The sequence below is a fragment of the Crocodylus siamensis genome, chromosome 7 (assembly GCF_052110815.1).
Source record: "Crocodylus siamensis isolate JL-2025a chromosome 7, ASM5211081v1, whole genome shotgun sequence".
In the NCBI taxonomy this organism is placed as follows: domain Eukaryota; kingdom Metazoa; phylum Chordata; order Crocodylia; family Crocodylidae; genus Crocodylus; species Crocodylus siamensis.
In genome coordinates this window covers 56,191,368-56,206,942 of record NC_143401.1, presented here as the reverse complement: position 1 = coordinate 56,206,942, position 15,575 = coordinate 56,191,368, and the positions used below count along the sequence as shown (strand labels likewise).

Sequence of the window (15,575 nt, the reverse complement as noted above, 5' to 3'; positions counted from 1 at the left end):
AAAAAGAAGTAAATAGTTGATAAAGTTGTACAGTGAACTTTGAGTGTTAGTAAAACTAGGACTTTTTCCCTTGCATAAAAGTCAGCATGAATACTCATAAAATTAATGCCTAGGACTGTGGAAAAACCTGTCTTTTTATCTCAGATATATAGCCCTACTGAAAAGAAAATTAGAATTATGTCAGACCTTGTATTCTGTAACATTGCGGGGGAGGAAGGTCTGGGTGGATCAGATGTATGAAGACACAGCATCACTATAGATACTTAAGAACAATAGCACTGGAAAATATTTAGTAGTTCTTATTTTTTTTTATTGTTCTTGAATAATATTTTAGATGTTTTTGAACTGTATAACATTTGTGAGGCCTTTGAAGTCGCTGATGATTTATAGATAGGGAGCCCAGCTTATTGACCAGCCCTATAGACTTTTAAAATGATTAAGATTTGTACCCTACAAGATTAGAATTAATCTATAATGCTTGAAAAAATAATCTAATTCCATGTTCAACTTTTTCCACATGTGAATTTCTACCTATCTTGTTTTCTTCATGCTGTTGTTTTCTTTGCTCGTCTATCGTACCACTGTAATGTTGGTGGCATTAATATTAGAGGAATTGCAGATGGAACCTGTGGCGAACATGTTTTCTTCATGGGTCTGAGAGACTTGGTGTCACTCAGGATGCCAGTAGCAGGGCAGTATCTCCCAAGTTCAAGGCTAACAGCTTTACCACTGGGCCATCCTTCCTTCTAGCAGCATCAGAATTATGTCTGAGTAATCTAAAAGGAGTCTGTAATGGGGGTAGCATTTACAACAGCAGTCTATAAAATAGGCTGTTAAATAGTGGTCTATAAAAGTAGAATTTATTGGAAGTGTAGCTCAGGATGTTCTATGGTGGAACAAGGTACTGGAGTCTTTGCAACAGAATATCACAACTTATCCTGCAGTTTGTTAATAATGAGTTGAAGTAGTTTGGAAGTCGAAGAACAAGTCTGAACTGCACAGCAGTGAATGGATTTACACGGCTCTTGTAAAACTGAGCGAGGGCATGGTAGACTAAGATGTATATAGCATTTTTGTTCTTCCTGGTTCTTTAGCTATTTAAAATAAAGTCCTATTCCCAAATGGTTCGATGGCAGATGCATCTACACGCGCATTAATGTGCTGTGGTTACTGCACATTAAGTTTAGTCCCTGTAATAACTAAACAGGTACTGTGCAGTAGTGCCAGTGCATGCCTTTAAAGTGTCTCTAATATACAATAGACTAATTCTCCTATGCATTAGTGCAATAGCAGAGTTTTCACCGTGACACACTAATACTCAGTAGAATTAGTCTACTGCACATTTTATCCTCTCATATAGATGTGTCCAGTGTCATTCTTTTAAAACTTGCTTCTTATGAAGAGGAAAGCTGTTGATTTTTTCCAAATCTGGGGCTTGGTGTCAGCCAACCAAGCAGTGTTGGCACTCATTCTATTTAGATTTATTATCAATTCTATTTAGTTGATTACAGTAACACAGTACAAGTTATTGTACCTTCATAGCAAGGAATCTGTGTTCTAAAATATCACTTAATATTTGGTGGTACTCCAGCACTTTCCTGCCAAAGCTCTTAAATGGTCATAAAGAAACCGTACATAACATAACAGTACATTAACAAGTCATTCTCCTTCCTCCAAATGGAGTTCCTGCCATGCTGTTTTTCCTTTGCACCAGCTAATAAACTAAAAGCATCAGTGTTCATCTCTGTGATGTTAAAATCCCCAAAGGAAAGAAGTTGCTTAAATTTTCAAGAAAGCAGTAGAAGCTAAGTGAACTTTAAAGTGTATGTTGGTATTAAAGGAGACCTTCAGCTGCTGTCCAAATGAAGCGGCAATGTTATGCTAACTTGGATACCATGATGTGGAAATGCTTTCAGCTATAGTTGTAGTGATTTAAGCTGCCATCTAATTAATTAATTCTTGGTGCATCTCTGTCCTTTACTTGGCGTATCTCTGTTCTTTGTTACGACTTTTGGTAGATAAGTAAATAGATCAAACCATGCAACAAAATACCTCTTTTCCTGCATACTCGCACATGGACATTTCTTCAGCCACCAATTAACTTTTTTTCTCCTCCAGTTCTTTGTCTCTCATAGAAGCCTTGAAGTTGACAGAACCTAGCGAATGCAAGTCTGTTGACACTGCAGGCTCCTAGTCAATTATGTAGCACCTAGGTGGCTTAAGGGAGTAGTGTAAAGTAAGCACTGGGGGTGGAGTTCCTATGCAATTAAGCAGTTTATGCACTGCACTGCTACACAGTAAACATTTATTAAGTTGGTAATCCATAATTAACACTGGCACTGTGGTACATACTTGTACTTCAGTGCCTTACTACTTTATTTGAAGATGACCAGGCTTGTTCTTCTTCCTGTAATGTCTGCTCTTTGTGTTTGGTTTTTTTTCCAGGACACCTTTCCCTATAAAGATGTCATCTTGATGTACTTGGAAAAGGCTAGGAGCTTTGTGAATGGACAGTGTGAAGGAATTGAGCCCTGGAAGTTGATTGGATTAACATTTGCTTCTACTCTAATATTAGCATGGGTGCATAATTTCCTCTTCCAACCAGAGAGTAAGTACCCTGGCACATCTACCTGGTGTTGGGGATTCTTCAAACTGTTTGGGGGAGTAGGGCTATTATATGTGTAAACATATTTACATCTATACAGTATATAATCAAACCAGTATGTATTCTTTACAAAATCCTTTGCCAAGAATTAAGATCAAGACTTACTAGTATTTAGTTATTTAAGCTTCGATCTTTCTTTACTACAGCATGGTGGAAGACATTCTGGAACATGCATATTTTATGTGGAAAGGCTGCCCTGTCCATTCCCCCTTCTTCTGGACTCCAGCAAATAAATGTTTAGCCAGAGCATCACCCTTGCTTTGGGTCATAGGTCAAAAACTGCAACGTAGATTTTTGTGTTTTTTGTTCAGTTCCTGATGTGGAAACGTGGTATCATGGTGGGCAGAGGGGGAGGATCTGTCATGAACACTACTTAGACTAAATGAAAGATGCTCCCTTTGATTTTGCATTAGGTATGTCTCTTTCCTCACAAAGGTAGTTGTTTATGGTCCCCACTCTCACTTCAGTCAGTTTTCTGTGGGTTTTTTTCCCTCTAGGTTGAAGTGTTTAAATGTTAAAATTCTTGTATCTGATATTTTATTCCATTGCCACACATTCTTTACCCTGGCAAGGTGAAGTCAAAGAATACTAGATTCCTCAGAGAGGAAAGCCTAATACCTCACAGACCTCACAATAAGGATTTAATTGTAAAGTATTAAAAGTAGCCTAGTATTAAATGTGGAGAAGCACAATAAACGTCGTCTGTTGCATGTTCTGTCCACAAATGGAAATGCACATAGCTGAAACATTTTTTTTTCCTTGCTTTCTTAAAGAATAAAGTGGAAGGTAGCTTATTAGTAAGACCCAAAGGGTATGTCTGTACTGCTTCTTTGGCATTCCTGGAGGCTTGCTTATGAGCATGCACTGCCTACCGACTGCTCTACATGTGGCGCTGAAACTGTTTCAGGCACACTTACCTGCTGCCACCCTTGAGATCTGTTAACCCCTGTGCTTGCAAGTGGTGTAGTGGCTGTCCCCAGTGTGCTTCCTGACATTTGTTTCTAGAGCAGGTGTGGATATGAGCAGTATCCTAGGAGTGTCAAAGCATGGACATTCCCTTAGTTTACTTGTTTATTTTTTAAATAGTGTTATGCAATCTTGATTAAACATGCTGGCTTTATAAGCATAGGAAAAGTTTGAAGAAACCTCCATATTTAGGGAGAAAACAAAGCAGACAGTGAACAATTCATGCAGTGTATAAATTATTTCTAAAATACTAGCTCAGGGGTTGACAACTGGGGGTACTTGGGAAAGCCCTAGGGGGTGCATGCGGGCGGGCAGGGATGGAGTGCTGCCACTCGCCACCCTGTGCCACCGCCTCCCAAGAGCAGGGCTGAGGCGGGTCAAGGGCAGTGGTGCCCCTCTGTGGGCTGCACAGGTGCTGCTTGGCCAGCTGGATGCTCGGAGGGGAGCAGGTGGCTGTGGCCACTACCACCCCTGCTCTGTGTCTGGCCTAGCACCAACACCTGCCTGCACACGCCCCCCCCCCCCCGCAGCTCCATGTTCGGCCTCTGGGGGTACCTGTATTTAAAAAGGTTTAAAACCCCTGTACTAACTAGTAAGTATTTACTACAAAATGTGCTAGTGCTAAGGCTTGCAAAGATGGATGATGTGAAGAAAAGGAGTCAACTAAAAGAATCCTGAAATTAGCACTGAAGATAAGATCATGGGTTGTGTCCACACATGCAGGCATGTGTGCTCACAGCAGCTCGAATAGGAGTGGCACAGATTTGTGCTGGAGATGCAGTCTGGTGTGGGACAAGTTGTGCCACTTGAGACAAAAAACACCCCCCTGCTCAGCTCCTTGCAGATCTGCAGCCAGGGGTAGCTAGAGGCTGGGGCCAGTACCTGTGCTGGCCCCAGCAGTATAAAAACCTGCTCTGGTGAGCAGCTCAGGGCTGCTTGCCCTCAGGAGTTTCTGAGGCGTAGCCTTTGGTAGCTGGGGACTCTACCTCTTGTGCCAGCTGGACTGCTGAAGCAGCCCTAGCCTGAAGTGACCCCTGCACCCTCTACCCACTGCAGCAGTGTAGCAGTGGAGGCTGCTGCCTGGCTGTGACCTGCTGCCACCTGCAACAGCATCTGTACCCTTGGACCTGTGGCCCCATGGCTGTGCCCCTGCCGGACCTAGATGGGGTGCCTCCACTCTGCCATCTGGGCAGCTGTCACCTAGAATACATGATCCTTGTGGTGCCCGCTTTGAACTGTCAAAGCATGTCCTCCTGGCCCCAAATGGCCAAGAGGTCAGCCATCTCATCTGCCCTGCAGCTGGGTCCCCAATGCTGGCTGTGGACAGGCTCCTCTGCTCAGGTCTCGTCACTTGTCTCATCAGCAGAGATCCTGGTGTTCAGTGTTTAAAATTTGCAAATTTTATGATACAAAACCCAAATTCTCCTTTAAAATACCCAAAATAGTGTTCTTCCACTATTAAAATGAAACACCACTATATACAGAGAGATCAGTTGGGCAAGGTTTTACTGATGTATTTACAAGTATAAAGCAATTGGAGGGGGGTTGGGGGAGTTTGTGGGTGAGTAGGGTTTGTGTGGTGAGGTTTGGGGAGGTATGGGGCTTGTCTGGAGGTTTGTGGTTGGGTATGTGGGTGAGGGGTTTTTGAGGGTGGCTTGGGGATGTGGGTGTTGTAGGTGGATTGCAGGGGGACTGGGTGTGGGGGGGCTGTTCAGGAGGGGTGGGTCTGTTGCCTCCCCACAAGGTACATGTCCCCCAACACAGCACATGGACTGCTCCCTCCCCACAGCAGCAGCAGCCATTTGGGGTGCTCGGGACCCTTCTGGCACAGCCCTCCATGCCACAGGGCTGCGTGGCTCAGCCTCAACCACCTGGTACCTGGTGCCGTCTGTGCCACATTGTGTAGACCCAGCCTGGCTTGGCACAGGGCCATGCACCTTCAGGCAGCTCCGTGCTGCTCATGCTATCACTTGGGGCCCAGTGCCACTTGTAGGGACCACCAATTGAACCTGGCTGTGTGCTAATATGCATGGGCCCCAAGCGCCATCAGGCTGAGCTGGTTTTATGGAAGCAGGACCTAGCTTGGCATGACACATGGTCCTTGTGAGTGGCGTGGGACTCTAGGGATTAGCCCAAATGGCCTGAAAGTGCATGGCCTCTCACTGGAGCTGGGCTGGGCCCATGCAATGTGGCACAGGCAGTGCTGGGTACCAATTTCACACTGCTATTCTTTGCATGATTTTATTGCCCAAAATGGAATATTTGGTGATAAATGCCTACCAGTGACTCTATGAAGGTCTTTAAATTTAATACTGTTTATAATCCGAGCCGAATTTGGATTTAACACTGTTATGCTCATCCCTGCATGTCAGTCCTCTTGTCATTTCATTTAGCCAAGAGTTCCTCATGTACTTCCAAAATATTATACTCCAGTTTTCTTTAACTTCTTAACTCAAATTAGTTTAACTGTTTGTTTTCTTTCAGGTTTAACATCAAGAAGTAAAAAGCAGGTCTTTAAACTCATAAGGAACATGCCAATTGTTGGAGGCATAGTAAGTATCCCAACAACTTCTCATAATATTCAGTCAGAGTCTGTACCTCAAAAGCTTATAATCTGATCTAAACTTTCTGTAGTTGTTACTTTCAGAAAAGGGAGATGCCATTTTCCATTATTGACTCTGAGCAATTGCAGGTGGCTGAGTTTGCCCCAACTTTGTTTTAGATGTTATCTGACTTGTGCTTAGAGTTGGTTCCAGGTTATTGCTCTGAGGTGGTTAAACATTTTGGGTTTGTCATCCATACCTGATCATTGGTATGCAAAGAAAGGGTAAGTGGGCATTGGTTGTGCAGGGCAAGAAACTTATTTTTCTCATTGTTCTTCAGGTTGATTTGTTTTAGAACTTTTAAGAATGACTTGCATTCCAGTATTAAGACAGCCAAAGCTGTATAATCATTAAAACAAGAAATACAATTATATTTGTTTCTCTTAAAAGTTAAAAACTATTTTACAAGTGTTAGCTGTTCTTTTTGCACTTCTTGTAATTTCATTTGGATCAAGAAAATTATAACTTCTTTTTCGTGTCTTGGTTAATGACAGTAGTACAGTTTGATACAGCTCATGCCCTGAAGACCTAAATCTCAATAAATGAGCAACGTAAAATGTGTTGAGAATCAGAAGCCTGACTCAGCTGATGTAACAGCTGAATGAGTTAGCATGAAAGAAAACACTTTTTCTTTTTTTTATCTTGTTTGCGACGACTGGAAGCGAGATCTAAAAAAAAATCTTGATTTTAAAAAGAAAAAGAACTAGCTTTAAGGGCTGTTACCCAGCTGTTATAAACTATTAGTACCTGCCCTTTAAAGAGCTAATGTGATCCTGTTCGTCTAGGCTGGTGTCCTGACTGACAGTTTTATCAGGCTTCAGTAATTAGTGATCTGTGGGAGATGAATCGGTGACTCTCTTCATATATTCCACAATAAAAGCTTTGTTTATTCATTGGTAGAAGATGTGTAGAATAACTCTAGACTCCCTGTCACAACCTGCTAAACTTACATGACCCATATTTTCAGGGTAGGGCTATTGAGATGTTGGTCCATTACAAAAAATGGCTTAGTATCTCTTGTCTGTAGATTCTGCTGATCAGTTAATCTGTTACTTGATAAGCCTATCATGTTGATTACATGAGGCCTTGACTTTCAAGCATTTCAATGTCCAAAAGTCTCAAATAGTTTTAAGCTCCCAACAGTTGTATTAGGTAAGGTTCCTGGTGGAGAAATTTGTACTGCTGTGAGATAATGCCTTTAAGGGGAAAAATCTGGGCCTTAAAACTGTAGGTTTAGGCCAAGTACACACAAAAAAAAAAAGCCTTAAGTTTATCTGTACTGGAAATTTTCTTTTAAATAAATTGTATTGTTTTGTAACTGATATTTTCTAGTCTTCTAAGGGTGTTTATACATGTGTTCTGCGAGTGTGTGTTGGGGGGGATTAGGTGGGGGGGCACTTTAATTAGAGTGGCTTCAAGAGCCCTGATTAAAGCGCTTGGAGCGTCTCGTGTATCAGTGTCCCAATGCTGAAAAATGGTGATGGGGGGGAGGGGCACTAACTAAGCGCCCCCCACTGCCATTTTTCAGTGCGGCAATGCTGGAGTCTGCTGGAGCGCAGTAATTGCCACACTCCAATAGACTTGATTAACTGAGTCTGCTCTGATGTGCTGTAATTACAGCATGTTGGAGCAGCCTCGCTGCTCATGTATATGCGCCCTAAACATACAGGTAGTCCTCAACTTATAACATTTCGAGTTACAACGTTTTGCACTTACAGTGTTTATAAATTGACAACTTGTTTCAACTTTCTGATGTCAGTTTCACCTTTAACACCACGTCACACCAGCGAACAAGTTCACTTCATCTCCAGTCTCCCTGGAGAACATCTGTCCAAACTTGTACACTTTCTTTAAGAAAGCAGACAAGACTCCTGAGAGAACTCCAGCCAAGAACCCTTCAAAAAGTCCAGCAAAGTCACTTCAAAGAAGTCTTTCCAAATCCATTATGATTGCTGTTTACAATATAAATACATTAATGTAGCTCATCTATAATCGATTGAGTACAAAATTCTGGGTTATTTTTGGTGAAAATAGGATATGGGGCCTTGGTTCAGGAGCCAATCTCCCATTTATAACATTGTTTCCTATGGGGAAAATTGGTTCTGAGTTGCAATGTTTTGACTTGTAATTGGTTCCTGAAAACTGTGTCTTGTCATAAGTCTGAGGACTGCCTGTGTATCTAATGTCTAAAGAGACTAGTTCAAAATGTAATGTATCTTTATTTTTAACTGGCACAGATTAAAAACTGTTATATCCTCATGGACTTGATTTTAATGAAAAGGGTAGAGGGAACCTTGTTACATTTGGTAAACACAATTTTATTTTCAAATTGTTAAGTAGGTATTAAGGGAATTAAAATACCTAGTGCTTGACCATATTTGTTTAAGGAGTTAATAATGCTGTTAATAATGAACTTCTTGTGCCAGGCACTAGTAGTGAACCTTGTGCATGATATAAAAGGCATGCATCTCACTGACATTTTATTTTCCCTTTAGATACAGAAGCAGATAAACAAGGCTTTGGATGATGTAACCTCTAGTATGCCCTTCCTGAAAGATGAAAAGGGTTATATCAAAGCACTGCCAGCACAAGGCATCAGCCAAGATGAGTTGCTAGAGAAGATGAAAGACTACAGCTCAATGAGTATGTTTGTGAGCTTATAGTATTGAATACACAGGTCTGCCTCATAAGCCTAACATTGGAACTATGCTGTGTATTGATGAAGTTAAATGAACTGTGTGGCTGGTAGTTTCATCTTCAATACTTTTTTTTTCTTGTGTTAACTGAGGGATGATGTCATTCTGTAGATGACAACTGTCAAACCTCAGTAGTATTTGATAGCATGCAGGTACACTAGCCACCTGAAGGTTTTATGATGCAAAAGGTATTGGAAAAGTAAGATTGTTCTGTTGTTGTAGTCACGACATGTAATGCAGACAACATGAGTTTGGAAAACTAATTGGAGAATGAAGGACTTTAGTCTGTTTACCAATGCAAAAATCTGGTTTGTTTTATTAACTTGAAGGGGATACTTTCATAGCTGTCTGAGGTAGAGATGGACAAAACTTGACTCCTGTTCACTATCATAGATTTCATAGACATTAGGGCTGGAAGGGACCTCGGGAGATGATCGAGTCCAGCCCTCTGCCCAAAGGGCAGGAAGTCAGCTGGGGTCATAGGATCCCAGCAAGATAAGCATCCAATTTACTCTTGAAGGTGTTCAGTGTAGGTGCTTGAACCACCTCCGCTGGCAGACTGTTCCAGACCTTGGGGGCTCGGACAGTAAAGAAATTCTTCCTTATGTCCAGCCTGAAACGGTCTTGCAGGAGTTTGTGACCCATGGGGCGCTCGTCATCCCATGGGGTGCTTTGGTGAACAGATGTTCCCCCAGATCCTGGTGGTCACCCCTGATAAACTTATAGGTGGCCATCAGATCACCCCTGAGCCTGCGCTTTTCCAGGCTAAAGAATTCCTTTAATTCCTTCCCTTCTCTCCTGCACTTCCCTCTCCCCCCTCAAACAAATAAATGGTATATTGTCTTTGATCCCTACAGGAAAAAAGTGTTTGCAGCTTGCAAGCTACCCTGAGCAAACCCATGATAAAATTAGTGAAGCTACATACTTTGGTAGTGGGATATTTTAACTGCCCTTGCCAAAACAGATTCTTTTTTTTAAGTTGGTGCAGTGTGACAATACTGTCTCTAGGTTGAGTTAGCCCAGGAAAGCAAGACAGATCTCTTTTGGCTGACACTTTTTTGTTTTAATTGGGAAAAATTTATTTTAGAGGCAAGCACAAATCTGCTTCTGAGCAATTTTGCTTCATTGCTAATGTCTTGCCATAAATATGTTTTCTGTCCCCCCACCCTTACTCCTCTGTCCCTCTCCCCCCAAATCTGAGCATTACTTTCCTCTAGACAAATGATCTTGAAAATGTGCTGACACTTCCCGATCCAGTATTTCCTCACATGTTTAAAACAAGATATAAATTTAAGACTTAGAGGCTGGCATACAAATAGGTATGCAAGCAGTGAGACTTTCTCAAACTTCCTTTTTTTTAAATTTAATAAATTGTTCTTTTGGCCTAGAAACCTGTCTGAAGTATAAAACCACAACCAATGAGAGGTCATTATGCGATTCACTCAAATGAGCTCAGTTGTCATGGGAAGGTTGTATAAGATCTCGTATGTGGACAGGATATGTCTTTGCTGGAAGAATGAGATGGAGGATTTAAATCACTGTTTGTGGACTTGTTCAGCCTTTGAAGAAAGAAGGGGGAAATGGATCTCTTCATTAGTGGAAAATTTTAAGCACTGGGCTAATGGAGGAGAAACAACTTGGCTCTTCTCTATCACCTTACAACTTGTCCTGTATTCCATAGATGTTTAAATGCCACTTGTACAAGGAATAAGGGCAAAAATCAAATAGAAATCCTGGTTTTTAATCTCTTATTCTGCTGTTTTATATTGCTTCATTTGGTTTATTTTATGTATCATCATACATTATGTTTGATTTTACTTTTAAATTAGTAGAATGTGTAATTTGTTTATGTGCTTTTACCAATAACCACAAATCATGTAACTTTATTATTATATAATATACAGTTTGTGGTGGTAATTCTTCTCTCACTTTAGTGAAAGTTCTAAATAAACTACTAATATTATTTAGGTTGGTGCAATATCATGATCCTGTCTCTAGGCTGAGTTAGCCTAGGAAATCCAGATGGTTTCCTCTTAACTAACTTTTTTAGTTGGTAGAAAATATTTTAAAGGGAAGTCTGAATCTGCTTCTGAGCAGTAACCCCACTGCTAGTCTCTTGCTTAAAAGAGTGTTTGTTTCCCCCCCCCCCCAAAGAAAAATAACTTGAATAGCAAAGTGTTTTTAGGGAATCTCTTGCTCTTCTCAATTACAGTGATTCTTACCTTTGTAAAGTGTGCATGAGGGTCAAGCTACAGTGCTTGCTTGGCTTGGTTCCATCATAGACAGTGTGTAACACTTGGTTCTGTTTCACTTGTGCCAGGTTTTAAGTGGCTGGGGGCTGAATGCACCTCAAGCTATGCTAGCTGGGGCCACACCAGCAGGAGCATGGACCTCAGGTCCCTGGGGACCACATGTTTTCCCTCCCTCCTCTTCTCTGTTGCTGCTCCCTACACTCCACCTTGGCATATTTCTGAGTTGTGTGTTGAGGAGCCCCAGCTTGCACTTAGTTCTGGGGCAGGGGCAGGAAGGGGAGGCCTGAGACAGGCAGAGCTTGAATCCCCTGGCTACTACTGCAGCGGGGGGAAAAAAGGGGAGCGTGGTGGCTAGGTTGGAGCTCAGGGGTCACAATTTAACCCCTCATGGGCTGCATGCAGGCTCCAGGCAGCCAGTTGGACAGCCCTGACTTACATAAAGTACAGGGTACTACATCTAGGGAGAAGGAACCAGCAACACGCCTATAGGCTGATGGACCACCCTTCTTGTCAGCCCGGTGGCAGAAAGGGATCTTGGAGTCATTGTTGACTCCAGGATGAACATGAACCACCAATGTGAGAAAGCAGTAAGGCTAACAGCATCTTGTTGTGCATCTACAGATGCATCACAAGCAGGTCCAGGGAGGTGATCCTTCCCCTCTATGCATCATTGGTCATGCCACATTTGGAGTACTGTGTCCAGTTTTGGGTGCTGCACTTCAAGAGGGATGTGGCTAGCACTGAGAGGGTCCAGAGGAGGGCCATCCACATGGTCAGGGGGCAGTGGGGCAGGCTAAAGGGTCTGAACCTATTCAGCCTCCAGAAGAGAATGCTGAGAGGGGACCAGCGGGAATTGGTGGAGGCTCTGTTTTCCCTGAGCACCACCTGGGGTTACTAGGAATAACGGCCACAAATTGTTAGAGAGAAGGTTCAGCCTGGACTTCAGGAGACTACTTTACAGTTAGGGCTGCCAGGCTCTGGAATGGGCTCCCAAGTGAGGTGGTGCTCTCTCCTACCTTGGGGGTCTTCAAGAGAAGGCTGGACAGATATTTGGCTGGGGTGATATGACCCCGGCACCTGTTCCTGCCTGGGGCAAGGGGTCAGACTTGATGATCTGTTTAGGTCCCTTCCAACCCTAAGCACTATGATACTATGATAAAATTTGAACTCAAGTTAAAGTACCTGTTACCTTTTAATCAGAAAGTTTGAAGCAGTAAGTCTTCCTAAAATACGTTGGTTTTGTGGAGTAGATAGTATTATATCTTTTTTTCCCCCCCAAATCTGGAGTAAATTGCCTGATTATCACACAAGCAAAATCAATTCTGTATATACAAACTTGTCTAATAAATATCCTGCAGATGTTTTACTGCCACTTATTCTGTCCTATGTAATGTAATATTTTTCCCTCAAACACTTCTTGAGGTTTTCACTAGTGTGTGTTTATTGTTCACTTCCTTCCTTCCTTCCCCCTTCTTCAGAAGCTGCTTGGAATGAGGGCAAGGAAATGATGATCATACCTGCTATATATCTGAATGAAACCCTTAATAGGAACATTTTAAACACTCCCCTCTGCCAGGAGGGTAACAGAGGGTGGTGGTATGAGGATCTGGCTGATTACCAACTCTGATAGAAAATGTGCATTGATTGATATGCTTAATCTTAGAAAGTTACCCAGAAAACACTTAGGTGGTGGACACCATGTCAGGGTGTTAAAGAAGGATGTAGCTCTGGTGGCTTTCATTTGCATGTGCCTTACATGAAATCATTTGCTAAATCTGTGTTTTTAGCAGTCCAGGCTTCTTTGAATTCCTTTCTCAAATATGGTGGAATTCTGTAGTTAGAATCCAACAGTGTGGAGAAATTTGGGGAACTTAAAATGGTACTGAGTAGTAGGTTTCTTATTTGCATAAAATTTGCTCAGCTGAACGCTGTGTAGCTAAGCAAGACGGAACAACTGTATTCCATTAAAAAAAACACAAAAAACCAAAAAATGTGGAAGCCATGAGTGCTCTGTTGTTATGAAATTTTATTTGTGCTAATTGTCATGACACCAGGGAAATAAGAAAAAGGCTGGAGAAAGTATTTCATATTTATGAATGGTTTGACCCCCATGTGCAGTCTGGAAATATCACTCTATAGAGAACTTATTTTTAATAGTCTCTCAAATCAAGCAGTTATAGACAATGATCATGGTGGGGGGGGAGGCAAGATAATTTCCAAAGTCAACTTTTTGGACAAACTTTTCTTGGTTTTCCCCATTCTAAGCAACTATCCAGGCATTTAGTTTTCTCTAACATTTGCTATGTTTTAGAGAAAATTGTCTTTCCTTCTCTGATTCTGAGCTAATGCTAAGACTGCCTGAGAAGTTGGGGCTGGTCAGTAACTTGAGAGGCTAACACTTCTGGTTTGGTAAGCTACTAGGACACATACTTTCTCTTTACCCTTTTAGATATCCTAAGGTTGCTGCCAATTTGAGCTTACACTGCTTATGCTTATTTTTCAGGTGAAGTACATTGGGAGGATGGAAAAGTCTCTGGGACAGTGTACAGTGGTGAAGAGAAACTCACCAATCTGCTAGTGAAGGTAAACAAGCTTGCAGGCGATACAATATGTTGAATTTACAAATAAACTTTGGGGTGAGTAACCACAAACCCCTTCACATAAGGTCCTGAACTGAAAGGAATTATTTTGTCTTGGAAAGTGGTAGAGCCCTGAAGCCAGAAGTGAAGGTTCAAATAGAAGGTGTTATTAGCAGAACAATTGGGCAGTCAGATAAATGGCCAAAGGTTGCTGGTGGAGGGTGGGGTCAAAGCATCATCATTCTAGGTACTTAAGCACAGATTAGATAAAAAGTTTGGCATGTGAAAGCAAGTAGCTGATTGCATGTGCCTGAATAAACTGATGGTGTTCTTCTAATGTTGAGAAAGTGGGGCTCTGCAACATTTCAGGAATTCTACATGGCAACCATGGCTTAATCCTACTTGATCTGGTCTGTGTCTATTTATACCACCGTAACCCCTTTTGGGTTAAGTCTAGGCAAAAGGAAACTTAGAGATAACTGTACTGTGCAGCCCAAATTTGGAGAATAGCTTAAAAAAAAGAGAAGACAAATTGGTTTCACCTAAATCAGCAGTGTTCAGCCCATTTAAGCTCAAGGCACTTCTTAGCTTTCACATACTTTTTTTTACTACAGAAAAATAATAGAGCAATTCTTCTGTTGCAGAGAACTTGGAAGGATCACAATAGGTCAGAATGTTTTTGACATTATAGATATATGTGCAAAATCTGTGGGTTTGTCCTGCGAATTGTATATAGGTGTTTGCATACTTAACAGTGCTATTATCTGGCACCTTTAAAAGGAGCTTGCAGCGCCCTGTTTGAGAACTTCTGACCTAAATTCTTGCTAAGTCTATGTATGAGCCTGGCACTTTTCTCCTTGGTAAGGTTAAAAGGGTTCTAAACAAGTCAAGTGTCTGTCTAGCTGCTTTTTTCCCTTTCCAGGAAAAAAGTTTAGGACAGTCCTCTTGGGACCTTGTTACACATTAAATTTAGGCAGCTTCTGGAGCTCTTAACCCCCGGATTGTCCACACATTGACACCTAACACTAATTTTAAGCACATTTTAAGCATCTTAAAGTTACACCACTCTAGGGCCAGTTTATCTACGTTACCCAACTCATGTTCCATTACTGTATGGCCACTCCCTATAGATGAACTGCCCAAGTTGTAGTCCTCCAGCATCCTGGGATGTAGTGCCCCCTCACTCACCCTTATGTTCTTTGTAGACAAACTTTCTACCCTCTGAACTCTAATACCCAGGAGGTGGTTCTGGCACCAATCTGACTCCCTTCCCACCCCTGGGAGTGTGACTTTATCACCCCAAGGCTGCAACCCTTTACAAACTTCCTGCAGAGCATATGCCAGCTAGCCTGGTTGCAGGGCATGGATGACTCTAGGTGTAGGGTCTAGTGGGGGGTGGAGGAAGGTGGGAAACAAAAGTTTGGGGCCATATTGTATCCCTATGAGCTGCAGCTTCCTTCCCAGGACAGGGCCAGTAGCTCCCTCAGAAGGGCCTTCCCTCACTGCTCCCACCTCCCAACCACTCTGGGAAGCACAACCAACACCTTCCACATCCCAATCCCAATTTATTAAAACATGAGACCTTCTTTAATTTACTTTGTCATTTTCATATAAAATTTACTACTTTTTATTTTATCTTTCAGTGGCTGCCTTCCTTTATTTCACCCCCTTCCCCCACCCTAACTTCCTTTCCTTTTCCTTTCCATTTTCCATTTCATTACCCTCCCCCATCCCATTAACTCTCCACCACCCAGCCTCATGTTCTCCCTCCCCACTCACCCCAATCCATCTCATACCCCCTGCTCCACCTAGAG

General features: G+C 42.1%; 1 protein-coding gene across 1 annotated transcript in view; it reads left to right on the top strand.

Annotated features, from left to right (window-relative positions):
* SGPL1 (sphingosine-1-phosphate lyase 1) overlaps positions 1–15,575 on the top strand; it is a 44,615-nt gene that overhangs the window by 8,598 nt on the left and 20,442 nt on the right. Inside the window, exons 2-5 of the mRNA XM_090056737.1 lie at positions 2,446–2,608; positions 6,116–6,183; positions 8,730–8,877; positions 13,686–13,765. Of these exons, the coding sequence (XP_089912863.1) occupies positions 2,446–2,608; positions 6,116–6,183; positions 8,730–8,877; positions 13,686–13,765 (459 nt within the window). The remainder of the gene's footprint in view (positions 1–2,445; positions 2,609–6,115; positions 6,184–8,729; positions 8,878–13,685; positions 13,766–15,575) is intronic.